General features: G+C 39.0%; 1 protein-coding gene across 1 annotated transcript in view; it reads right to left on the bottom strand.

Moving 5' to 3' along the window:
* The window catches only part of prkcea (protein kinase C, epsilon a), a 48,804-nt gene extending 26,623 nt beyond the window's left edge, over positions 1-22,181 (bottom strand). Inside the window, exons 1-2 of the mRNA XM_023284383.3 lie at positions 21,109-22,181; positions 1,169-1,232 (exon numbers count right to left, since the gene is read on the bottom strand). Of these exons, the coding sequence (XP_023140151.1) occupies positions 1,169-1,232; positions 21,109-21,453 (409 nt within the window). The 5' untranslated portion in view covers positions 21,454-22,181. The remainder of the gene's footprint in view (positions 1-1,168; positions 1,233-21,108) is intronic.
* Between the last annotated feature and the right edge of the window lie 5,682 nt (positions 22,182-27,863).

Raw genomic sequence — 27,863 nt, 5'->3', positions numbered from 1 at the left:
TTCTTCCAGCTCTATGGAACATTCTAGCTTCTTCCAGCTAATTTTTTTGGTTTTATGGTGCACAGATTTATTACTTCCACCATGACAAGGAAGGCACTTTATATGGCATGATTTTTCTGAAGAATGTGACAAAGTTCTTCATAAAAGGATTAAAAAACAAAAAATAAGCAATAAGACAACAATAACTAAAAGACGGGTAGATTCGGCAAATCTAATCACAGCAAATAGTTCACTGCTGAGTTTGGGGACCCAGACTGTGAAAGTATGAGAACACTTTGTCTCTAATCAGGAACAACCAGAGGGCCTTAATCAGCTGATCTAAGATGGAGTCTGGGTTCATGTGGGGTAAACAGAATCTTAATATAGCTGGGGACTCGGGTCATTTCAGGCTGTGAATGTCAACAAGAACATTTCAAAATGAACACGGAGCCAAAGCAAGGAGCTATAAGATTTAAATTTCTTGAATCTTGATAATCCCGGCAGCAGCGTTATGAAACAACTGAAGGTAATGGAAGGAAATCTGAGTAATAAAGTGCATTACAGACATCTAAACAGGAAAAAATAAAAGCCTGGACAACTCTGTGCACATCCTTAAAACAGAAATGATCCAGTTGTATTACCTGCTCTGAATTCAGCAGGTGTTCAAAGTTAACTGTTGAACATGTGGAGCATTTAGCACCTAAACAGCTGGATACTTCTGTCAGGAGTTAGTGGAAACTAGAAACACAGCTTAAAGGAGGATGAAAAGGATCATTGAAATGAATGCGAATGTTGTGCTTTGTCAGGTGAGGGGGAAATATCAACTTTATAATCTGATAAATCGCCAAAATCAATGAATTTTGCTTCAAAAAAGGCACTAAATAAGCATAAAAATGTTTCTTTTACAATGATGGACATCAGGTTTCTGGCTGGTGCCGTATATAAATATGATTCATGGCGTTTTTCTGGTGAAATTTTTGAGATCTTGCAGTTAAATTAAACTGTGTTGATGTTCACAATCTGCTGCTAGAGGGAAGACGCATGCATTTTTAAATTTTTAATTAATTTCCACTCTCATTACCACAGGCTTTGCACTTTGCCGCAGTAATTTCCACGAGCCTTTTCCTCTGTGCATGTGCGCTTTAATGTGCATTCTGTGTGATTTTCTAGTGCACTGTGGCGCTCATACCCTCGGTGGAGGATCCGGACAGATCGATAACCACGTACACCTTCCCCTCCGGCTCCAAGTCAATCTGTTGCAGACAAAGAAAGAGAGAAACACAGCAAATCAGTGAGAAACAACACAGCTGAATGGAGATTGCAGCAGGAGGGGAGCTTTCCTCCAGGACAAACAAACACGCTACAGCACCGGCAAGAGGTCATTATCTTCACTGGAATTACAATCCTCCCCGACACTCGTATCATTACTGCTGTTTAACATCACCACCTTTATCATCAGTGTCCCAACATCATTACAGGCCCCATTTACTGCGGCTGGGAATCCGCCTCTGATGTGACGTCTGGATTTTGTTTTTGCATTTACACACGTCTTTCGACTGAAATCTGGTTGTGATTTGATTAAATATGTTTTTCGATTCCGGTAAGATGAACAGATGCACATTTCTTGTTAATAACAGGTGTAAATAGGGTTATAGATCAGTGCCGCTGCTAGTATCACTACGTTCCTCATTTTTAGAGCTGATTAGAGAATAATTAGCCAATTAATCAATCAGCTGATCGACAAAAAGCAACTATTTTGGCCATCAGTGAATCATTAAGGGCAAAAATGCAGATGTAAGTTCATTTTATTAATTGGTAGGATTTATGTCTTCGGATTTAGCCACTGTTGGTTTTGGGAAATCTGACACCAAATTTCACTATATTCTCACATTTTAGTTCAATAATGTTTGATATAATTTAAATTCTTTGCTGCATATATTGCCAATCATCACCTTTACCAACATAAACACACTGTAATCAATCAATCAATCAATCAGCGTAATTATCATTATTGCCATTTCTACCATCTTCACAGCCACAATCCTAGTCCTACCCTATCATGGATTGACAATTGCTGATATTCGCTTTGTAATTTATTGACAATTTCGACTGTATAGATAAATGCACAAAACAACCAATATTTACCTGTTGCTGCGCTTAATTTAAGTCTTTCATGTGTTTTTTATTCATGTCAGCGTTTTCCAAGAAACAAAACCACATTAAGCTGAAATACAAACAGCTTGAGTTAAAACAGAAAAAGGTAATTGCACTCAAAACCAGCTCTGCATTCACACCCAGCATTTGGAACATTAAATTCAAGTCACTGACCTATAACATTACATAAACTATGAAATGTGCTTGAATTATGAGGAAAATCTGCTGCAGACACATGCCAGGCTCTTTAAAGAACATTTAGAAATCTTATGCTCTTATTCAACCAGATTTTGAACATCACAATGTAAATTATTACTGCTTTTTGTGTATTTTTAAGCAAAAAAAAAAAAAAAAAACTCAACAAAAACAATAACCTTACTGTAGACTTGTCTCCTGCTGATGTAGGTACTGAGGCTGCAACAGTGTGTCATTAAGTTCATCATTAGACAATAAATTTATAATTTTTCAAGCAAAAAGGTCAACATTTGATTGTTTTAACTTCTCAAATTAGAAAGGTATCCGCTCTTTCTGGACTTACGTTACATTAAATTGACATCTTTGGATTCTGGATTGTTGTTTGGACAAAGAATGGAACCAATAATTAAGAATTGTTGGTAATAATAGCAAAACATTACATGGAATCGGCAAGATCTCCAGACAGATTTGTGCTGGCAGGCATTTTACACTGTTTTCTGGTGTTTAGACTGAGCAATTAATGGCTTAATCAAGGAAATAGCCAGCAGGTTGATCAATAATTCATAGTGCTGGCCCATTTCGAGCACTAGTGAGGGATTTGGTGCAGCAGGTTGGTCTGATGGCTGAAAGAAAACCTGGAAAAAAACAACTGAGCCTGTGGCCAAACTGAGATGTTAAATGAGGAAAAAAGAAAAAAATAAGGTTAAAAAGTAATTCATGGTTCCAATAATATTGCTGAAAGTAACAGGACTGATCTTTGGTGACTTCTAGACGACAGTTTTTAATGTTGGAAGAGGATTAATCCAATAAATCTGATTTTTTTTTATGATTACAGACTTTCTAGGACACGGTTTGCATCATCTCCAACAGGTGAGTCTCTTCCGTTTACGTAACATACGAGATGCAGATCATTTTCATACACAGATTAAAATGGTGTATTATTAACTTTCTGTGCAGCATCACAGCACACACTGTGTTATTATTACTACACACAGAGGCAACTGTACGCTGCAAAACGCGTAAAAATATTTCAATTACTGCCAGTAAAGCCCTTGAATTCCTCCTTGACGGCGACTCGAATCAGCTCCCTGACAAACTGTTCTTGAGCTGTGAAGAGTTTGCAGCCAACAAATCGGCAGAACTGTGCGTTGGACGAAGTAACGCTGTAGATTCTCATCCAAATCTCATATTTTTAGACCGTCACTGAACCGAATCCTCTCTGAGTCAGCAGACTGTGAAACGGTGAGAATTAATATCTTTTGTGGTGCTTGCAAGGATGTTAACAGTTCTCAAAACAAAATCGATTTTTTAATCTATTAATCATTCTATAATCAGTCAGTGTAATTAAACTAATTAATCAAAACTACAACCATATCAATCGCCAGGCTGTTTATTAGGAAAACTACAAGTTATAATGAGCTCTGCTTCAGTTTTCCATCAATTTGCATGAGCCAATATCCTTAAAATGGAGCCTATTTCACACATTTAAATATTAATAGGTAAGAAAACATACAGACGGAGACTTATCCAACGAATAATGACATCCACCTACAATATACATGCAATTAGGGAGATTAGAGAGAGTGCAACAGGGAGCGCTAGAGAGGCAGACGACACAGGAAGAGAGAGTGAGAAAGAGAGCTTTAAATCCTTAGTTAAGCTCTGGGACAGCAGCAGATCCTCTTATGCAACAGTCGGACTCGCACACAGGCGGCGGCAGCAGCAGAACATATTCGCTTCCATGCATTGCTGAACATGAGACACAAAGAACACAAACAAACACAAAACAAAGTCCAAACCCCCCTCAACACCCACCCTATCCCCCCTTCCACCGTCCCCTGACAATCAGACACACTGCATGAACCCCGAGCAGCAAACACACACAATCATGTGGAAGGGAATTTACAGAAACAAAATACGCAGTTAAACTAACAAAAAAGACTTCAAAACACTAAAATTTTCACCTACATGTGATGCGTGGAATTAAAGCCATGCAAAGACACATTTCAATCTGACTTCACTCTGAGCTATGTAATTTCTCGGTTTTTATTTTTTGTCAAGCACAGTACAAGTTATAATCATTTTTTTCTCATTTTATAGGGTAATTTATGTAAAGTGAAGGTGAACCAAACAGTAAAACAGTCAAAACAACCAAATAATTCTGCAGTTTTTCAAGCAAAAGCTGCAAAAATTGTCAAATATTCTAAGATCTACTGATTTTCTTTGTCATTTTTTAATATAAACTTAACATAGTTGTGTCAAGGAACCTGTCTCAATAGTGATACTCCATGGGAGATGTAGTGCGCATTAGCATACATGCAGTATCATCCTTTTGTTGTATATGTAACACATGACAACATGGGATTTGTGACCCATAAACGCCACCGGATTCTTGATGTCTACCCTTGAAAACGATGTGCTAATCCCCAAATATAACCTCTTGCATAACGGCGCATCTCGGCGGGGATTTCAGCTGAAAGATGGACTCAGAGTGATTTGGAACGGAGTGGAGCGAATGGACAGCACCATCATTGATTTAGCGCTCGGGGTCCTGAGGTGGCACGCCAGCCCAAAAAAAAAAAAGAAAAGAAAAGACTATGCTGTTTCCACATCGCTGGTTACTGGCCACTTGAGCCGTGAAGAGCCTTCTAGCTCATTTTACATATCAGGATCGATTAGAATTACTAGTACAGCAATATGGGTTTTGTAAGAGGAGGGGAGGGGATTAGTTTCTACTAAATGTTATTCTTGGTAGGACGGAAAATCTCTCCTACAGCATTTACATGTAATTCAATAGCAAAACAATCCACTAAAACCATGATACAGTGTGTATTATTTTAGAAAGATTACAAAGGCAGTGCAGATGTAACCAGGTATTAAAATAGGTTTATTTATGTACTAAAAGTACTGAAGATGTTAAGTACAATAGAGAAATGTAAGCAGCTTTAAGTGAGACTAGAGACTTATCTTAAAGTTTCCAGTTAGTAAAAGCATTAATCACAATCTAAACAACACAAACAGACGCCAGTGAAACCAGTGTTAGCTACTGAGACGTTTCTGTGCTTACTGGTTTACTATAGTGTCGCCTTGTATCCTAGCAACAGGCGTTTCTATGGTTGCAGTCCTGCTCCTTTTTTGGCGGGAACAGAATGGCTTAGACTGAATGCGTTCAAAAAAGAAATAAAGTGCAGAAAATTGTTTCATATTTTTAATGTGACATCTAAGATGAAAACAACAACTGATTTAATCCATGTTAGACCCTCACTGAAGGTATTTTTCAGTAATTCTTTTTGAAAAATTGCTCCAAAACTCAAAAAAAAAATACCGGCAGAGATAGAAAATAAATATTTTTTTGCCGTATCGATGCTTGAAGAAAGTAAAAATATTTCATCAAAACCACATTCACAATATAAATTACACTTAAAGGATAATTCCTGTGTATTTTGTCTGACTTTTTTCCCATTAATGTAACTATTAGGTCTCGATGCTAACTTTCCACAAATGGTGATTTTACATTAATTACTTTAAACCTTTGCTTGGAGTCAGATCAAAAGCAAATACAGAAATTAGTTGCCTCAAATGTCCATTTTGCTCACAGCATTAGTGATTTTGTCTATTAATGGATAAAGCAGCAGCTAGAATCAGACCTGGTGCAAAAACAGCTTAAATATTCTCTAAATATTCTTTTTGTTTTTTAAGAATGGTGGAGTCGCTGAGTCACAAACTTTAAACAACAGGCCTCTTTCACAGCGTTAATGATGGTTTCATTCCATTCAGGTGTCTCAGTAAACCAAACCAATGAGCCAGCATTCACCTAGTCATGGTTGTACAACTTGCTTGCCTTTAGCTGCGCTAGCTGCAGGCTCTGAGTATTTGTGCACGCTGTCTTCCTGTCACACTGAAGCGGAACCGAGCCATGGGTAATGCTATTAGTGCATTTCCCGCTCTGACATGTCAACACGCTGGTCATGAGGAAGCTCCATTAGACTCGACTAGTCCTCATTTTCTGTGATTCTGAGCTCACCTGTCTCTGTCTGAACCATGTCACGCCACTACGGCCACTATGCAGCAGTTTTTGCAGGATTAAACAAACACATGCTAGGCATCCCTCAAGCTATTTACTTTTCATAACAGCTTTTTCCCAGCCACCATCAGACAAGTGGCATTGGACATCAGGGAGTGGAGGAGCTATAACACAGCAGAACATCAAAATATTGCAACACCACACAAATTACAACTGACAAATGTACAATACTCTCTCAATGTGCAATAGGTATTTTACTAATTGTTGTGTTTTTTATCTATTTACGCTAATATCTGTATTTGATTTTAATTTATTTAAACTTTAGTGTGATTTATTTCAGGGTTCTTGTTTATTTTTAATTGTTGCTAAATTATTCTTATTTTGACTCAGAGTAACGTACAAGAATTCCAATGTACCTGTACTGCGATGTACCTGTGCAAATGGCAATAAATTCTATTCTATTCTATTCTATTCTATTCTATTCTATTCTATTCTATTCTATTCTATTCTATTCTATTCTGTTCTACTGTAATCAAGCCAGCTGTATGGGGCCTTAATGATGCAATATTTCAAAAGTCATTTCAGGTTAGGCTTGGCTTGCTGCAGCATTTATACTTGTTAAACTAATCAATATTTTTATATAAACTGGTCAGCAGTTTTGAAAAGCACGTCATTTTCAAATACTTGCCTAAGTTACACTATTTATTATAGCAAGAAACTGTAAAAGCAGGTAGAACTGTCAGATTCTCACTGTTCTCATCATCCTCAAACAAAATCTTTTATTCATTCTACATGTCTTTTATTTTAAATTGCCAAAAATAAAACATTTGCAGTAGCCATATTCTGTTAAAAAAAAAACTAAAAATTCTGCATTTCTCAACACAACTAAAGAGCCATCATTGACGCGACAGCAACCAACAGTCACGTGACAAAAATGTGGGGACTTTTTGGATAAACTGGACTGAACTGCAGGTGGTGTTTACATAGAGGGGGCGGGACATAAGTATGGAAACAAATTAAAAATGGAAGTGGTAAAATATCTAGATTAGAGTCACCATTTTTTCCTCAGTATTACTAACATCTGTGGAAACTGAAAAATTTTGTATGTGCCGATTCTTTTTTTTCTCTTTCTCTTCTTGTAATTTTTGTAAAATGAGGATAATTTATGGCATTATGGCTTTATTACATTGCAAAGACATTTTTTAATTTCCTCTACTTATAAACATGCTTGCACTGCTTCCACAGGGGTACAGGATTTTATATTACAGTGAAAAATGTCCTAAAAAATTAAGAAATAAAAAATAAAGCCAGGATTGACAGTGGATCAAATGACTGTAATAAGCGATAAATGAGAATTATCACCCTTAGCTCATAGTTGATTTGCTTATTTTGCTGGCAAACTTAGATATTAAAGAGTTTGGTGTTTGAAAGAAAGAAATAAAAAGCTAAATTAAGAGGTGAAAATATGTCAGTTTTGTATTTCTAGCTCATGTCGAAGTAGCAAAAAAAATCTGATAAAAATCAATCAATTAATCAATTAGCTTCTAATATGTTTAGCATTTATCAATTACAGATGACAATCTAATCTATAAACAGGACTGCAACTCTGAATTTACAAGATTTGGCAATAATTTAATGAAGTAGATGGATGGATGGATGGATGCATGGATGGATAGATACTTTATTAATCCTGAGGGAAATTAACTGATTTGAGAAGCCAAACCTGACATTTTATCTTTGTTTTTAAGTGTATTCTCAGCAAATATCTGGCTGCAACTAATGGTTTTCTGCATTGCCAGTTGCGTCATTAATTGTTTAATCTGTTACACATCAGAACGTGGAAATAAAAAGCCTGGTCACAACTTGTCGCAATTTGTAGCTCAGCGATTTTCTCTAATTTCCTGTCGCTTGATTAATTGACTTTCAAGCGCTAATAAAATTCTATGTACCCTGATAGAAGATTGCATCCACATCAGCAGCCGCTAAATGAATTGTAACGTGACTTGGATTTAACACACACATGCACCGAGGTTTCCCCCGCCCCGACAACAAAAGCTGGGAGGAGGGAGAGTCGGAGAATCTAGTTCGCCTCATTAATCTTGTTAGTCCAATTAGGACACTGATACAGCCAGAGAGACGAATAACTTAACACACAGACACACACACACACACACACACACACACACACACAGACACACACACAGACACACACACACACACACACACACACACACACACACACACACACACGCACACACACACACACACACACACACACACACACACACACACACAGGCAGCAGAGAGTGTGTGTGAGTGAGCGTCTGGGAGATTTTAAAATGGACTTCTGAGGGAGGTTAACGTTAAACACACATGGAGGCTTAACTCTCTTGGTTCCATCTCCTCACACTCCAAACACAAAAAAAACACACACACACACACACACACACCATATGCAGCGCCACAGAGAAGCACTCAACCAGGCAGACAGGGCACTCAAAGCTTGCATTATATCAATACTGTGCAGCTAACCCCCTCCCACTCTCCGTCCAACCAGACAGCTCTCTCAGGAGCGTTTAGTCTCACTGACAGCCTCCCACATCCATCTGTCAAATAACAAATTTCAGCTTTGAGAGGGAGCTCGACTGCACAATAACGTGTGTGTGTGTGTGTGTGTGTGTGTGTGTGTGTCCCTCCTTTCTATCGCGCAACCCGAGCGCGCGCGCGCACAGACACACACACACACACACACACACACACACACACACACACACACACACACACACACACACACACACACACACACACACACACACACAGGAGGTCCATGCTGAGTGAGACAGCGTGAGAGTCATGCATCTTTAATGTAACATCACAGACGGCTAATAATGTAAGAAGAGCCGAGCTGTGTGGGGGGAGGTGGGGGAGGTAAAAGGGGGAGAGACTCCTATTGGAGAGAGCGTCCATAACGAGAATTACATTTTGAAGAACGGACATTCCCGGTATAAATGGTGCAGCCTGTTCAGTCATCTCGGAGATCACAGCCGAGTGTGTGATGTCCAGATGGACTGGCAGACGGTGTGATGAGCAGCCTCTGTAGATCAGACAGTCAGCACTGTTGAATGAAAACACACCTCATCAAGATTCAAGCTGCAGAAGGAAGCCCTGTCCTGGTGCCGCACGATTGGATCAAAACGTCTAATTAGATATCAGATATCGCCTAATGACCGATATTAATAATGCAGCTTGTGTTTTCCATTAATTAAACTCCACATTTCTATTGGTAATCTGCTGTGTGTAGCCAGGGGTGGACTGGGGTAAAAAAACAGTGCTGGCACTTTTGGCCCAGACCGGCCCACAGCATTATCGGTTGACTGAATCAAGCACTAATTTTTGAATGCAAGGACAAAAACTGACAGAAAGGTCGGTTTTCAGAACAAAAAGTCAAAAACATCTTTAGAGACCGATACAAACTTTTTGGCAAGTTGGGAAAAAAATTGCAATCCAGTAGAGCAGGAGTATTCAACTAAAATTAAAGAGGCCCAGTCAGAGAAAATGTATTAAAGCAAAGGTCCAGAACATCTTAATGTCTAACTGAATTAGTGTGACTTATGTTGATGTAACCCAGTGGTTTAATTAGTGTCTGCATGTAATCAATAACTGACCGTCAAATCAAATAAACTCAGTACGGTTCAGAAACATTCAGACATTTATTAATAAATAACTTTTAATATAACTGTACATCTGAAAATAAAGTGAAAAATAATGACTGAACAACCTGAACCAACTTATATACATCTTTAACAATACCTACATCTCCAAAAATGTGAACACTTTTAAATTTTTTCTGTCTTCTATCACTCCCCTCATACTCCTGCTGCTTAATGGGAGAAGATGTCTGAGCTGCCAGTTTTCTGAATCGTGGTCTGAACAGTGTCAGGGTCGTTCTCAAACACATTTGGAGCTCATTGGTGAGTCTGGAACCACATTTAGTTTGAATATATTCATAATTGGGAAGCTGCCTCTCAGCTGTATGTTGAGCCGAACATAGTCAGCATGTGTAGAGCTACTTTGTTCTCGGTGTCACATTATTTGTCTTTCTATTTTGTCTATCCTCCTCTCATCTCTCAACTGTTTTCTGAACTCAGCTTTGATGTTTAGCGGCCGCAATAGAGATTTCATTGGCTGAGTAGCATCACATGGGATGTCTGAACTCGTTTGTAATTGGTCTGTATGCTTCCTGAGCTGATAACCAATTATTTGACAATATTCAATATTAGCACTGATAAAACATCTGAAAAATTAAATTAAAAAAACATTGTCAAACAGTAAATGTTGCTTAAACACAGCTCAATGAATACTTACTGATTAAAACTGTGTGAGATGGGCAAAATTTGAATTTTCAACAGGAACTGGCAGATTAAAATATCAGCAATCCAGATTACAAATCTGCCCAAGCACTCCCTGCCAGCTTTCACTGCAGAAAAGTTTTGATACAAATGAATCTGACAAACAAATATTGATGTTCACCACCCAGTCCTGCAGATTATAGCTGCACAGCCCATACAGAGCGTTACAGGAGTAATAAAAGTCTGAATAACCGCTACATCGACGACAATAACAGATAACATCTACGTTTGTCTGAAATTATCCTCAGACAGTCGTTGGGTCACAGCTAGACAGACGGGACAAATCCAGTGCATTGACCTGCTGTCCCAGAGCTCTCAAATGTCCTCCCACTTCTTCTCTATCAATGAGAACATGCATTAAACACCGTGCAGCACACACACACACACACACACACACACACACACACACACACACACACACACACACACACACACACCAAAGGTTGACCTGATTTGGGCAGAGCGCCATGACTTGTCTTTGTGTGCTCGTGCATTGTCACTGTGTCAACGGTGCATCTTAAATCCAGTCTGTCCTACTTAACCAGCAGGTCACCGGGGGGCGGAGCCAATGATGTAATTGTCCGGCGAGTCGCCACGGTCGGGAAATGGGTGAGTCTGGGGGTCAGGAATAAAGTGAGGGAAGATGCAAACATGGCCGTGACCTGGAGGATAATCAGAGTCGTGTCTTGAGAGAAAAAAATGATGGTGATGATATTCGTAACTAAAACTTGCTGAAACGAAATGTAAAAATGACAACAAAAACGTGGAAAAACAACTGGAAAGTCATCATTGCCGGCATTAAATAGCCATAAAATCCAACATTAACACAACAGATTCAGCTAAATATACAGAAGTTTCACACTGTTGGAATCTGTCACTTGTTAAAAACATGTAGTGAAACAAAGTCTAGCAATTTAAAATTATTATAAAGTTAAAAATTGTGTCTAAAACATACTTTAGGAGGATCAAGTTGTATAAAGAGCTAGCCTAAAATATATCACAACTGTAACATAAGAATTGATTAAAACTAGCTCTAACTTTGTTAAACAAAGAGGACGGTGGTGGAAAAATGCTACAGCATACAAGAAAATATTACAAAAGTAGTGATATTTATAGCTATAAAACCAAATATCAACATTAATATAATAGATTCAGTGAAATATACAGCTGCTTTACACTGTTTAAACCTGCCACTTGTTTTTTAATTAGTACCAATTTGTAATGCCATAAAATACAGCAAATGTAATTTGAATTTATTAGCACAAGGCTAAAAACTGGGCCCTAAAACATGCTTTTTGAGCTACCCTAAGATATGCTAAATGGTTTGGTTCGCAAATGTAAAAATAAAAATTTATTAAAATTGGTTTTAACTTTTTTTTTTTTTAACAAGACAAGTGATGGTGGAACAATGCTGCCACTTCCAAAAAAAGTATTAACTGTAATGATATTTTAGATTAACAAATAAAAAAACAAAAATGGCAAAAAAAAGGTGAGAACAACACAGAATTTAGAGCTAATTTATAAATAAAATAAATCCAATATCAATATTAATGTAATCCAGCTAAATATATGTAAACTTTACACAGTTTGAATGCATCATTTTACAAATTTTACAAATCCTTCTAAATATGTAATGCAATAAAATATAAAAAAAAACATACTTGAAATTACTAGTAAAAGGTCAAAAAAGACTTAATGTAGACTGAAAAATCATTAAAACTGGCTTTGGCTTTTTAACTGGTATGGAGGAACAACACTGCCGCTTACATGAAAGTATTATGGTGGTAATATTTTTCCCTAAACAATAAAATGGCAACAAAAGACAGAAAAACAACTGCAAAGCCATCTTTGCTGGCAAAAAAAGCTACAAAATTTAACATTATTATAATAAATTCAGCTAAATACACAGACGCTGTACAGTGTTTGTGTCTGTCAGTTGTTTATGAACTGCTTAAAATGTGCATTTAATGTGAAAGTACTAGTACAAGGTCCTAAAACATGTTCTATTGTGGGATCAACTGCTAGCCTAAATAAAAAATACTAAATGATTCGGTCCACAAATGTAATACGGCAACTGATGAAAACAGTGTTTTTAAAGGAACCCCTCAGTCATTAATCCTGGCTGCTGAATATGTGAGTGAGTCAAACAGTCTCTGGCTGACATCTGACGTGGAAACGTTACACTGTGTGGTCAACCAAGTCTCCATCCGGTTGTTCCTAGTCTCCTCACAGCTCTCACCATGCAGCCACATATATTTACATGTAAACAGAGCTCCTTCAACACCTCACCTCCTTCCTTCTCTCCTCATCATCACCATTTTCCTCGTCAGCCTTCCACTCCTTCCAGTCCATGTTTTCTGCTTTCCTTCTCCCCAGTCTCCCTCGTCTGTCTGTCTGTCTGCCTGCCTACTCCTTCTGCTCTCTGTCACCACGACATGCCATTTTCAGAAGCTTTAATGGAGGACGTTTTAACCTTTCGACGCTACCTGGAGCTGTTTCTGAGACTAATTTTTGCAGCAACAGACAAAGTGGATGAAACATTACCAATTTAAATTCCCTAATGGAAGTTATAACCGCTGATAATGACGGCGATAATTTAACTGGTGTGTTTTTGTATAATACACAAACTGGCTCTGTTTTTTAACAGCATTCAGAATAGGCATCATAAAATGAAGCAATGGCTTCCTTTTCTTTTACCTGTTTTACAGTATACAACAATAAAGCAAGAAAAATACTGACACGTGTTGTGATTGTTGTCTCACAAAATCACATATTAGAGCAAATAGTCGAGACACTGACTCATAAATATAATGACAATAATTTGCTCAAAGTCTCCTTGTCACCAGGAATGAGCAGTAAATTTGTCATAGGTTCCTTCACCTGTAAGATCTCTATGTATTTTGGGTGTAAAGGGTAAATTATAGATCTATTACGGTTGTATTTTGATGTACCGTATATATAGCTATCTGCAGTCAGTATCACAAGAAATAACACTAAAGTATGATATGAGAAGGAGGAAGCTGATGTGTGGTTGTGCTTCAGTGCAACAGAAAATGCTTTTATACGGGTAAATAGTGTGAAAAAAGAAGAGATTTTGCTCCATTGTTTAGTATCAATGTTTCAAGAGGGCCAACCAAAGGCGGCAACACAACAAACCTAATAAAATCTCTCAGAATGAGGTCATGAAAGGTTTAATTTGCCAAAATAATATCATAAATCTGGTTCATTTTGGCCAAAGGCGGTCACAATGGTCCTTTTTAGTATTTTGTATCCTTGGTGCTTTAGTCTATTTTTGCATCATCATAATACCACACTTTACTGATTGGATGCAGTGCAGATTGTGGATATCTGCTTTATAGTAGCATCTGTAACAGCAGCCAAATGTAATCCATTTATCTAAATAGGTTGTTTAAAAACTAGAAGGGCACTCAGAAAGCAAAGTGCACCCAAAACAAAGCCCTGTCTCGTAGTTTTTCAATAAAGTGATCTGGATCAGCACCAAAATTAAACGGGCTCTTCCTTTGCTCGTGCCTCTCCGAGTTTCATGGAAATTCAGCTTGGTAGTTTTTGTGTAATCTTGCTGACAGACTGCAAACCTCTGAAAATACCACAGAAAAATTAAAAGTGAAAGTTGAACTTGACTTGTAATCATCCTTTGCGTCGCTCGGCCACTGCATACCATAGCTGCCACAGGAATGCACACTTCTGTTTACAGTGCGATGCAACTCACCTCCACAAAGGCGTTTTTACTTATAGAACACAGATTCCACTCCAGAGCCACGTGCTTTAGGTCACAATGCACACAACAGGTATCACAGAGAGCATAAAATACATCATCTGACAGCAAATAGCTTAAAAATAAGCTAAACTGTGTGCACTAATAAAAGCTTGATTGTGCCAGTGTTGATCGAAGAAACAGCTCTACACTGGAACGTTGGTTTTACAGGACAACTGAGGTGAAATCCAAACAAATGGCGCAAATGGAGTGGAGTAAAACTTGTTCAAACCTGTCCGAGGCTTCAGTTACTTAAGCCGAGCAGACAATGCTGTAATGTTGTGTCTCGTTAAGTACCTTCACGCAGCATCTCCACAATTATGCTGGTGAGTAAAGTGGAATTTCCCTTGAAAAGTGGCCACGCAGCACCAGGAAACCTTTCTCTACCTTTGATGGCTTCAAATTCGAATCATTTGGACTTCTTAAAGAGCAGAAAAGGTGCTGTTCTGCTTTGTTTTTTCCTCTTTTCTCACCCATCATCTCTCCCCCTCTCTCTCCCTCTGTCTCTCTGGTGGGTGAGAGGCTGTCACCAAGGGGACGGGCTGTCACTGTCGCCATGGGGATGGGCTTCGTGGAGCATCTCAATTACTGAGTGGGACAATTAATAAGCATCAAAGCCTTGTTAATATTTCACCAGCGGCACATAAGCGGGGAACCTGCAGTCGGGTCCACAGGAGCCCGACTCACGCAGGGACGGCGGGAGACAAAAGAGAGCAGGAAGCTGAGAGGATAACAGCGCCGAGGCAAGAGTGAGAGATGACGAGATGAGATGAGAGAGGCGGCAGAAGGGCGGAGGAAGTGAGAAAGACGGAGATGAGGCTCGGTGTTCATCTGGACAGCAGGAAGACGACCATTTGGTTGGACTCTGGGCGCAGCGTTTAGTAATATCATTAATATTTGGTTCATGTCAATCACCCGCTTTCTGTCATAGAGTCTACAAGGCTTACCGAGGTTGATTTATTTCTCCCATTTAAGCTTTTTGGGAGTTTTGATTTGGTCTGAACATGTTCCTTAATGCCTTGAAAACATTAAAACTACATCCACACAAGCTAATACATTTTCATTTTAAAAGTTTAAAATGAAAATAATCTCTGCTCAGATAAGAATCCTGCAGCATCTCAGAAATAGCCTCCGTTCTTACCAACAATCTTGAAAACGCATGCCACATGACCATTCTTGTACGCTGAGCATCGAGATGTAAAGGGTTCACTGCTTAGCTGTTTGGACAACAAGCTGCAACTGACAGTGGTCTTGCATAGTCAGATCTATCTCCACAGCGCTGTGTGCAGTAGAATGGTCTAACTACACTCATTATCATTCTGCTGTACAGAGACTAGAGGCTCTCTACAGCGCTAAGCCCAGGATGCAGCAACAGTGCCTTTTCATAATGCAGTTAAAGGAATCTGTTGCATAAACTGAGGCGTGTGCTCTCATTAAAATGGCTAATTCACCCAAAGAACCAAGCAGTCCTGTCTTATTTCACAATCCAAATCTTTGCCAAAGTTTGTCATTTTCACAGTGTTGGTTGCTAGGTTGGAAATTGTTGTTGTTGTTTCCCATAGCAAAGGGGATTTTGAAAACAATGACACACAGATATTGGCTACTGACAGGATATGGCAGGCTTGTACCTGCAGACTACATCCGGTGAGTCACAGTCGTGACAAGTCAAAGACGTGACAAATCGGGAAAAGACACATAATGACTGATGAGAGCTAATCAGGCAGTGTAATGGGCGCCATCATTTCCAAATGTTTGTGCTTGCCATGACATAAACCCAATCCCAAAGTTGTCAAACTAAAATGGGGTAAGCAGCATTTCAAAAACTCTCCATTTAAGCCATTTTAAAACTCGGGCGTGGTGAACACACAGAGCATAAAAATTAGCAAGAACTATGCATTTTAAAAACAAAAAAGCATGAGTGTGGATTTAAAGTAATGGTGCGTGTCCACAGGGTCCGTCACTTCAGCGCTTCCTACATATTATCCGTGTGACCCACCCTGCAATGCATTCTGGTCGTGTTGCGTTTCCAAAGAACTGCATAGCTTATTTCTTGCAATAAATGTTTTCAGAATCACATTTTGATATTGGTGGATGAAATGATTAGAATGGTCCTGAATAAAACATGAGCGTAGGCACCAAAATTGAAGGTAATCTATCCAATAGTTTTTGAGATATTTTACTAAAACCCACTAATGTGAGTCAGGGGATCACCAAAGTCATCGTGATTCATCCTCTCAGCATCATCATGTATCCGTTCCAAACGTGGCAATTTGCTGATCAACAGGGAATTCAACGGCATTAAATTATCAAGCAGAAATACCAAAAAAAGCCACATCTTCAGTCATATCAAAGTGACAATTTGCGTACTTAGACTTTTAATTGCACATAGAAGAAACTGTGATGGGTATTCTCCACTACTTTGTGACATTTTATGGGTTAAACTATTAAAATAAGAGATTGATTGATGGATCATGAAAGAAATTTACTTACAAATATAAATTACCACTCAATTTCACTGCACTGCGTTGAGCCTGGACAGTTTTAACAGGAGGATCTTTTTTTTTTAAAATGACCACAACGACTGACAAGGCGGGACTCTGGTCCATCAATACATACACCACATGCATGGATGTTGGTTTTCCTTAAACAAACACATTAAGTAGGGGTCTAGCCATCTTCCTCCAGCAAATTTTGAGCAACAAATACTAAATTTGCCCCAATCTGACCCTTTACCAATTTGCTCACTCTCTGCATACATCTGTTGTGCTGTTTCTATTGGTAATGTTGGAATGGGTCTTCAAAATAAAAGTTTTGTGCTCCTTTTATGTTACTATTGGAAGAAACAAATGCATATGTTGAAAATATTTGGGCAGATGTATCTCCTGTGTCCTATCTGAAATATGTGCCCATGATTACATGACTTTATGGTAGATATATATGTATTGTATGAATGCAGCTTACTATATTAATATCAGTGCACTAATGGTCTACATAGTGCGAGTCGACCCCTGTCTAAGATTCAAAAGATTCATGTTGGTCATTTTTTTATCCTCAAATTATCTATGTCCCAAACATACAGAAATCTAACGGACAAAGCGTGTATAGGAGGCTGCATCGAGAAAAACTCGACTGCTCCGACTTGTATTCTATTCCCCGCTGTTGCCCTCTTATGAAATCTGAACTCCACATCCTCCCCACTGGAGACTGAAGAGCAACAGAAGGTAAGCATCAAGCGGAATCAGATAAAAGAGGAGGGTTTAAGGTACACGAGTGAAACACAAAGAGGATGATGATGCCTAAATGAAGAGAGGCGGGAGGAGGGGCATAAGTGTTTTGCGAGATGAGAAATTCAACGTAGAGGAGGGGAGGAAGAAGGAGACACAGGAGGCAGAAGTGGTGAGTAATGAAGGGAGGAGGACGGCAGGGAAGTGGGAGGGAGGGACGGTGTCGCTCTGAGGCAGATGTATTGGTGAGCTGGCTGGGCTGATCGATGGGACGCAGTCAATCAACAGAGTGATCCATACGCTCTGACCTTACCGAGGATGGCTGAGGGACGAGGTATCCGTGTGTGTGTGTGTGTGTGTGTGTGTGTGTGTGCGTGTGTGTGTTCATGTGCATGTCTATTTATACATGCCAGTGTGCGCTCATATAGCATAAGGTTACATAACTGCACATCAATGAAGCCCCTCCTAACGAACCATACCGTTTGGCTTTTGCACGCTTCCCCCTCTGGAATCATGCACACTTTCACATCCTACACACTTTAACTAAGTGCACGATGAGATTTTTTTTACAGTATTGTGGTATGAAAATAAGCTTCGTAAGAGTTGGGATTTCAGATTAATTCACCACAATGAGCATTTTGTTGCCTCCTGCTTTTAACGTTACATCATGGTCATATGCTAATCCAGCTGAGGGCTGTAAATACTCTGACATTCAGGAGTCTTCAAAACAAAATCACCATGCAACAAAAATGCCATTTGACAGAGTAGGAATAATACCATACTAAGAAGAGTGGAGTCTTAAAATTTCAAATGCTGAAACCGATAGCTGCCTCAAAAGGTAGAAAATTACTGTAACAGCTCACAATTTGCCACGTAAAACACACGCTGCTTGTAGATAATGGGTTAATCAGAAGCAACCTGGCTCAGGTTTTTTAAATTAAACAGATCATCAGCTCCCAGAACACTTGTCCTGAAATCACCCTTGTTAGTCGTTCATCCAACATAAAGCGAGTCGACATAAAACCGGCGTAAACAGCTGGACAGGATCACATGTTAAAACAGTCGCAGACCGAAAACAAATAGCTCTTTATCCCCGTACATACAGATCGAAATGTGGCTGTACGGTCTCGACACAGCTGACATTAAAGGACGAGAAACCGTGACAAATGTAAGGAATTTTGGTTTTTCCCACTGCTAAGATGTGCGTGTCTCTTTCTAGAGGAAGAGGCAAACTGTTGAAGACACTGATTGGCATCTACATTTCTGGATTTGCTCTGTAACTGTAATTCTAAAGGGGTAAAGACAAGGTCTCCTCCTATTCCTTCAAACCCAGTGAGGCAAGAGGAATGTGAAGAATTGAGAAGAGGACTAGAGCTGAGGAATCAGATGTGATGCAAGTCCAAACAGCTCAGGTGTCGCAGACAGAGGAGAGGAAGCTGCAGGATTAATGAATAGGAAGCCGAATAGCTCTTTATAGCTTCAAATAAGCAAAAGAAGACTGTCTGAGGTACCAAACTAAACCCAACCAGGCAACATCTCAGCACATGAAGCTGAGGGGGGATGATGGCAGTAAAGATTTGTTCTAAAGTGTAATGTTTGATATTTTGAGAGAATCTGAAATGAAACCACAGAGGTTCCAGATGTGATCAGACTGAATGATATCCGCCTTGTTTGGACAGAAATCGGCTTGAATGTATGTTCTTCAATCAAAGTTGTACCCTTTCACAATAATTTTAGTTCTGCATGATGTGCAGATTGTAAATTTGAGGTAAATACGACATCGTAGGCTCTGTATCAGTCAATCCCATGTAGTGAATGATCAGAATCTGTCAGAAAACAAGAAATCAGATAAACGCACCGCTGCTTATGAGCAAGGCATCCCACAGCTGTTCATTGTGAAGCAGAACATGAACTAATTAGTCTACATACTGTGGCTGAGGGGCCCGTTCCTCTGCTCCAAACACCACATCAAACACACTACGCAAACAGCACAACAGTTGGTCTGCTGCAGAGTCCTAGAGAAGCTCGGGTTTGTTATTAAATGCCATTTCAGCTGCATGCATTCAACAATATCCAACTTTTCTGCACCATAAATATCCTACATGTATAGAGTGCTGTCTGTGCAGGAGCTTTTGAGCTGGTCTTGCATATTCATATTGGTTATGAGCAGTGATGAGTGTGTCTGAATGAATGTATTGTGTAATCACGGCTCTAGATGTATGTCTGAGTGGATTCTCAGTCATCCAGTTCATGGTAATATTAGGAGTTTTAATAAAAAGCAAGTAGACTTCTCTTTTAGATTCCTGAAAAGAACCTAAACAAGAAGTCCAGCTGTCCATGTCTGTGTAGATCCTCAGTCTTCCAAGTCATGGCAATAGTAGGAGCTTCAATAAAAAGGAACTAGACTTCTCTTTCAGGTTGCGATGACTTGGATTGAGAATCTAAACAAACGTCTACAACTGGACTTCCACATGATGTGCAGGTTTTAAATTTGGGGTAAAAAGAGCATTGGAGGTTCTGTATCAGAAGATGGTAAAAGACTTGAATCTGTGTGAGAACAGAAGAAGAGCCTTTCAGGGTTTTCTCAGGAACCTAAAGCAGTCCAGTTGTCGATGTCTGTGTAGATTCTCAGTCATCAAAGTCATAGCAATAATTTAAACTTAAAAACGTCTCTTTTAGGACACAATGTCTTGGATGATTGAGAATCTGCACAAACATCTACAACTGGACTTCTCCTTTAGGTTCCAGAAGAGAATCTAAAGGAGAAGTCCATTTACAGATGTAGCTGCTCTTCACTGAAGCTCCTACTATCACCGTGACTTGGATGATTGAGAATCTACACAAACATCTACAACTGGACTTCCACATGATGTGCAGATTTTGAAGCATTGGAGGTTCTGTATGAGCAGATCTAATGTGGTAAAAGATCTGGATCGGCCGCAGAACAGAAGAAGAACCTTTCAGAGTCTTTTCAGAAACCTAACGGAGAAGTCCAGTTATCAATGTCTGTGTAGATTCAATAAAAAGCAACTGGGCTTCTTAGGTTCTTATCGAGAACCTAAAGAGGAGTCCAGCTTCTTTTTATTGGAGCTCCAATAAAAACATCTCAGTGGACTTCCATATAAGATGCAGATTTTAAATTTGTGGTAATTGGAGCATTGGAGGTTCTGCATCAGCAGATCCCATGAGGTAAAAGATTGGAATCTGTTTCAGAACGGAAGAAGAATATTTGAAAGAGGAAGTCCAGCTGAATTTAACTGAAGCTCCTAGAACTACGAATCTAATGACCTGATAATCTGAAGTCTTGTAGTCATGCTCAGAACCTTCCAACACTCATCCAACACATACCCAGTCCTCGTAGTGCCTGGTTCCGTTCTGCAGCAGGTCCTCCAGCTGGATGGTGCAGTTGGCCACGAAGTCATCATACCCAATGGGGGCATCGTGGAACACCGACAGCTCCAGGCTCCTTCCCTCCCGGACCTCGGTGCAGAACTCCTGGTGCCAGGCCGGACTGTTGGTCTTGGTCCTGGTGGCGGTCTGACCTAGCCGGGTCTGGTCCAGGTTCAGCGCCAGGTAGGGGTCCAGCAGGAAGGAGCCGCTCTTGCCCACAGCATGACGCAGGGCCCAGGGGGTGGGCTTCAGGTCCACCGCCTCACACACTCTTACCTTGAGCAGCCCACTGAACACAGGCATGGCTGCTGGAGTGTGTAGGGAAGGATGAGGGTGTGTGCGTGTGTGTGTGCGTGTGTTTAGGCTGTTCCTGTACACAGACTGTTTCCTTCCAATGAGCGGGGTCACTGCACAGTCCTGCTACATCCCATAATGCCGCTGGCTCCTCAGTCTAGTCCGACCACATCAGAACACGGTGTTACGCACGGAGGCTGCACGGACACCGGATCAGCAGCGGGCTCGAAAAAACGCAGCGACCACGCAAGATTCACACACCCTTCAGTGGGCTCCCTCTCCCACCCGCTTGTTTACGATCGGTCCCGCGAAATTCCCGAAAAAAAACATGTCCAGTCCCCCCACGGAGCTTCTTCTCCGTCCAGCCCTCGTCGCGTCTCTTCCCGGGGGTCAGGGAGGGAGAGACAGCGAGCAGCCGCGCCTAGCCATCCGGGATTGCTGCTCCGGTTTCCAGCCCCGCCGCGGCTCGCTCTCTCCGGTGGATAATCTCCTTGGCTGTGCGACCTCACCGACACCGCGATATTTTGTCGCGTATTCTCGTGGAAAATAACCTCCTCTCCAGCAGCAACAGTTAATAAGAACTGCTGTGGGGTTTTTTTTGTTGTTGTTATTGTTGTTGTTTATTTTTAACAGGCTCACGAGCACCTCGGATTCATCACCACTCTCTCGCGCTCTCGTGTGTGTGTGTGCGTGTGTGTGTGTGTGTGTTTTTTCCTCTCTCCTGAATCCGCGAGCTTTGCAGGAAATGCGCAAAACGCGTCACTCCGCGCTGCCGGGCTTCTGCGCCGGATGAGAGAGAGAGAGAGAGAGAGAGAGAGAGAGAGAGAGAGAGAGAGAGGGGGGGGGGGGCTGTTTTCATGAGGAGGCGTGTGCATGCGCGTGTGTGCGGAGGGGCGTGCGTGTGTGCGTGCGTCACGGCCAGACAGTCAATCAGTCAGTCCGTATGCATGGCCACAGCCTTCCTCCCTCACTCACTCACTCACTCACTCACTCACACACACACACACACACACACACACACACACACACACACACACACACACACACACACACACACACACACACACACACACACACACACACACGTTTCTAAGGAGGGGAGGGAGGAGTGTGAGGAGGCAGAAAAACACAGTAATGAGTCTATTACAGGTTTTCTGAATACTACCTTAAAATATATACCTGCCTCCTGACCAATCAGCTCCTCTCACAGAAGCTGGGGATGTGTGTTTTCTGTTGTTTTTGTTTTTTGCTCAGCAGTGCACAAACTTTCTAAGAATAGTCGTGTGACTGTTGAAAAACAATGTCCACTGTCTCTCTGCTACTTTTTGTAATATTATAACACCTTATATAGTGTCATATTCATTTTAAAAAAATCTAGGTAAGTAAAACTGCTAATTTCACACTGAGAATACTCTAGTAGACTCAAATAAGTAAAAGTCCTAAATTTGAATTTTTATGTGTGTTCCTCTCTGTGTTACTCTGTAATATTGCAATACTTTTCTTTCAGTGTAGTATTTAGACATTTTAAAAGTCTATAGAAGTGAAATTAACAATAGCCCACCACGAGAAGACTCTATTACCAGTAAAAATCCTGATTTTTATTACTTAGGTGTTATTCTCTCTAAATATTTATTTGACATATTCATTTTTTTTGTCATCTATGTAAGTAAAACTGACAATTTGATACTGTGAAAATACTCTAGTCAACTCACTCAAGTAAAAGTCCTAAATTAGAATTTATACTTGAGTGTTCCTCTGTGTTTCTCTATATTATTACAATATTTCTGTTTCAGTATAGTATTTAAACCTTTTTAAAAAATCTATATAAGTTCAATTAACAATAGGACACTAAAATACTCTATTATAAATTAAAGTACTGGATGTAAAATTTTATTTTAGTGTTACTCTACATCATATTTCCAGTGCTGCAGTCAGATTCTTTATCTAAAGAAGTACATTTAGTAGCTGCACATCATGAAAGTATTCTATTACAAGTAATGGTCCCAAATTGAAAGTTTTGCTTGAGTAAAGGTACATAAATAGTGTTACTTTCTGTAATATTATTTGTCTTCATCGTGAAATGAACAATTACACACCATGAAAACACTCTATTAGAAGTTAAAGTCTTGCATTTCAAGTTTTACCTGAATAAAAGTACACAAGCAGTAAGAAAAAAGTACAAACAAAAAAAAGCTAAGATAATAATAATAATATTACTGGAGCTCTGAAACTTTATACAAGCTACTCTAAATTGCAGCTAAATTACTTTTAAATTTGCTGTATTTCCCTACAGGTTTAGTTTGGTCCCTGAGCTCTGTAAAGTATAAATGGTTTCTGAAACAGGCTCTACATAATCTTATCCACTCTGTCCATCTATCAGAACTGCACCTAGTGACTATTTTCATTGTTGATTAATCTGTCGATCATTTTCTCAATTATTCTATTAGTTGTTTTGTCTATAAAATGAAAGAAAATTGCAGGGAAAAAGCCCAAGATGATGTTATTTAATGTCCTGCTTTGTCCACAACCCAAAGATATTTCATCTGCTGCCATAAAGGAGGAAAGAAACCAAAATTATTCGAATTTAAGAAGAATCCACCTATCCATTATCCTGGTTTCAGCTTTAAAGCTCTGCTGTGATTGGTCACATTGAATGACAAGCTGGTCGCCATAGCAACTGTCCTTCTCCATCCAGGACGGTGATGTGAGCGTCCACAGATGTCTCAGTCGCACACATGAACACACATGAATAAAGAGGTTTATCAATGACCAGGAATTTGGGGCAAATCACATCCAGGCTGCCAGTTGACAAGAATGAAATGTGGTTGTTTGGGGTCCATTAGAAATGATGTTCTGACCTCTGATCAGGCCCTGCTCTATGACTCTATGACTGAGTGCTACTTTCACCCAGACAGCAAGTCCATATCTACATGTTCTCTGCATGCCACGGTCTGGTCAGTCCAGCTACCATCCCTGCTCTGCTATCAGGCTCCACTGGAGTCTTTAAAGGTCCCATATTGTGACTATATTCAGCAAATTAATCAAAGTCCTGCATGTCCCCCCAAACACTGTGTCTTTCAGTTTTTCAGTTTAAATACTGCAAATAGGGTTCATAACACAACAACATAACATAAAAACCACAAAACACAACGAAAATGGATTTTCACCATATGGGACCTTTAATGTGAATCTAGGCTGTAATCGCATGTGACACATTTTTTGTGATATCTTCTTTTACAATTTTTGCCGCACACGTGTCAGATTCTGAGTAACTACATGATGGAGAATTTCTCACAAAACATTTTGGTCTTCAAACCTGGTTGCTAGCATTGTCTGTGCCATTGTCAGTAGTACTCTTACTGAGGCCTCAAAAAGTTTAACTAAGCAGAAAGAGGTGGAAAATTAGCCACTTAGATATTTTAGTCAAGTAAAAGTAGCAATGCCATAGTGTAGAAATACCTTCTTACAGGTAAAAGTCATCTGAAAACAAAAGTTTACTGAAGTAAAAGTACAAACAACACACATAAAGTAGCATTTTGCTCACTGTGGGCTATAATGCTAGAATATTATAGAATTAGTAGCAATGTTCCCTGTAATTTTTCCTGAGTGTGAGCAAACACACAAACTCCCTGAGCGTCCCTTGGACCACTGTGAGCAACATCAGACGTGTGCACTGTGGTCACACCAGCATCACATCCATTCAAGTTACATGGTTCATTAAAAGAATAAAAAAAAAAAAAAAGCAATTAAATCAAAGGGGAAAAAAAAAACATTTAATATAATAAAACTTTTAAAAAGAAAATTAAACATTAAATACAATTAAATTACATTAGACAAAATATTTAATTAGATAATTAAACCGAAGATACAATGCATATAATTGTGAAATTAAACAAAATTTTTTAAACAAAAATATTAAACATTAAAGATGAAATATTTTAGATAGTTAAACATTTAAAAAATACAATTAAACAAGAATATTACACATTTAGAAAAATACAAAACATTTAATTAGATTATTAAACCTTTCAAAGTCAAAACATTTAATTAAAAAAATGTTTAATTAGAAAATTAAATCTTAAAGACAAAACTTTAAATAGGAATTAAACAGAAAATACAATGAAGCATTAAAAAAGAAAATTAACCATTAAAAGGTGGTAAAACATTTAAAAAGAAAAACCTTAAAGATTTAATAGAAAAATTAAACATTGGGAAAGAAAAGGAAATTTTTCAAACAAGTCAATAAAACATTTGAAAAAACAACAATTAAACATTAAAAAGACAAAACATTTCGAAATCAGATCAGACATTAGAAAAGAATAAAAGGTGAGAAAAGAGCAAAACTAAACATTTAAGAAGAATCAGACTAAAGATAAAACCTTTGAAAAGACACCAGTTAAACTTTAGAAGATCAAATTAAACAGAAGAGACAATAAAACAATCAAAAAGAGCAAAAACAGATCAAGGCCTTAAAACGTTTTCTAGTCTGAAATGAAAACATCAAATTGTTTCTTCAAACATTTCCTCTTTCTATGTTCTTGGTTTGATTGTGGACAGATTTACTAAGAACTCATTTCAGAAAACTGCTTTCCAGATAAAGTCTACTAGTAGTTGAAGGCATTGATCAAACTAATGTTACCTTCTGATCTCCACAAACTTTACTGTTCAGTGAAGAGAATCAAAGTTTGTTCAGGATTTCTAAAAAACCCACAGGTGAAGGTCTGAGAAAAACTCAGATGGATGATCTAAATGTGAAATCAAGACTCATGGTCACAAGTTTTAAGGCTTCGGTTAACTAGAAAGTTCAAACTAACAGAGAAGTACTGAGAAACTTTTAAGATTTCAGTCCTCAGACTGTCTGAAGGTTCAAACTAACAGAGAAATACTGAGAAACCTTTAAAACTTCAGCCCTCAGACTGTCTGAAGGTTCAAACTAACAGAGAACTACTCAAGAACTTTTAAGATTTCAGTCCTCAGACTGTCGAAAGGTTCAAACTAACAGAGAACTACTGTGGGACTTAGAAAATTTCAGCCCTCAGACTGTCTGAAAGTTCAATCTAACAGAGATCTACTGTGGGACTTAGAAAATTTCAGCCCTCAGACTGTGTGTAAGCTCAGGTCCTGAGGACTCGGGAGGTGTGGAGGCTTTGTAAAGTCTTGGAACTGAGGGTTCCACCCTCCAGCACAAAGGCTGAAGTCCCACCTCCTGAGAAAAATGGTCGTCTATGAAACTAAATCTGCAAAATAATAAGTAACCAATATTGTCAAATAGATGTAGTGGAGTAAAAAGTACAGAACTTACCTGTGAAGTGTAGACTTTGGTCATCATTCCTGGTCAGCTGCGCCACCTGCTGGCTCGTAGCACGTATTGCTTGGGACGTGACGTCACTGCAGGCTGCGTTCAAGTGCTGCTCAGAGATTCACAAGAGGTCAGAATGGAGAGGAACTGATCTGTGCTGCAGCAAAAACACTGGTTTTCAGTAAAATAAAAGACTGGTCCTTATATATCGCCTCTCTCAGGACAGTGAGATGTTTTCATGACTCAGTGGAAAAAAGATCAGTTAAAACAGACATGAGTTACTGTTCTATATGAATATTCTATCAGTATTTCTATTCATCAAAAAAATCTGCACAATACCACTGATATGCGCAATAAAGTGATTTTTTTTTTTTTAGAACTAGTACTTTGGGTTATTTTTTATACCTCATTTCTTAAATGTTTGCACTAAATGTTTGCTGCTGTAACATTAGAAATTTCCCCACTGTGGGATTAATAAATCTTATCTTATAAATGGTGAACAAACAAAAGAAGAAAATAAAGCAATGCAATGTTTTATTTGTCCTGCTGTGTTCTTTCAGGTACAGTTAGACTGACATTAAGGAATATAAAAACTTAAAATTGTTATTCCAGTATGAAATAACGGCACTTTGACCACTAGGTGGCGCAACTGTATTCAGACTGAGCTGAGTTGCAATCTCTAGAAAAATCTGTGCAGCTCAGCAAGTGACAAAGTGACAGAATTGAGAGGCACATTGATGCCACTGACATGGAAAAATAAAAAAAATTAGGCAGCTACTGTGAAGATGTCTTAGAAAAATCAGTTTAAACATCACAAAAAGTAGCAAAACCCAACAGAAGAATCTATTAAACTAATTCAACCTGTTGTGTCTCAGTCAGTTATTGTTTTAACAAGTAACTCATTGGGTTTTTGGACACACTGTGTGGGTTTTAAACACAGCTGTTGCTTTTTATTCCGTAAAAGTTGTGTTTTTATTATGGGGCATATATGGATTAATTTGCAAACATTAAAGTTTACAGCTCTGGTAAATTCTTCTGGAACATTGATCTTTACTTGTGCATTAATGGTTAACAAATGCTGCATTACACACTGTAATCACACTACACATATCCAAATATG

Source organism: Amphiprion ocellaris, chromosome 18 (genome assembly GCF_022539595.1).
Source record: "Amphiprion ocellaris isolate individual 3 ecotype Okinawa chromosome 18, ASM2253959v1, whole genome shotgun sequence".
NCBI classification, from domain to species: domain Eukaryota; kingdom Metazoa; phylum Chordata; class Actinopteri; family Pomacentridae; genus Amphiprion; species Amphiprion ocellaris.
Note: the sequence above shows the minus strand (reverse complement) of the source record. Positions and strands in the feature narration are given on the sequence as shown.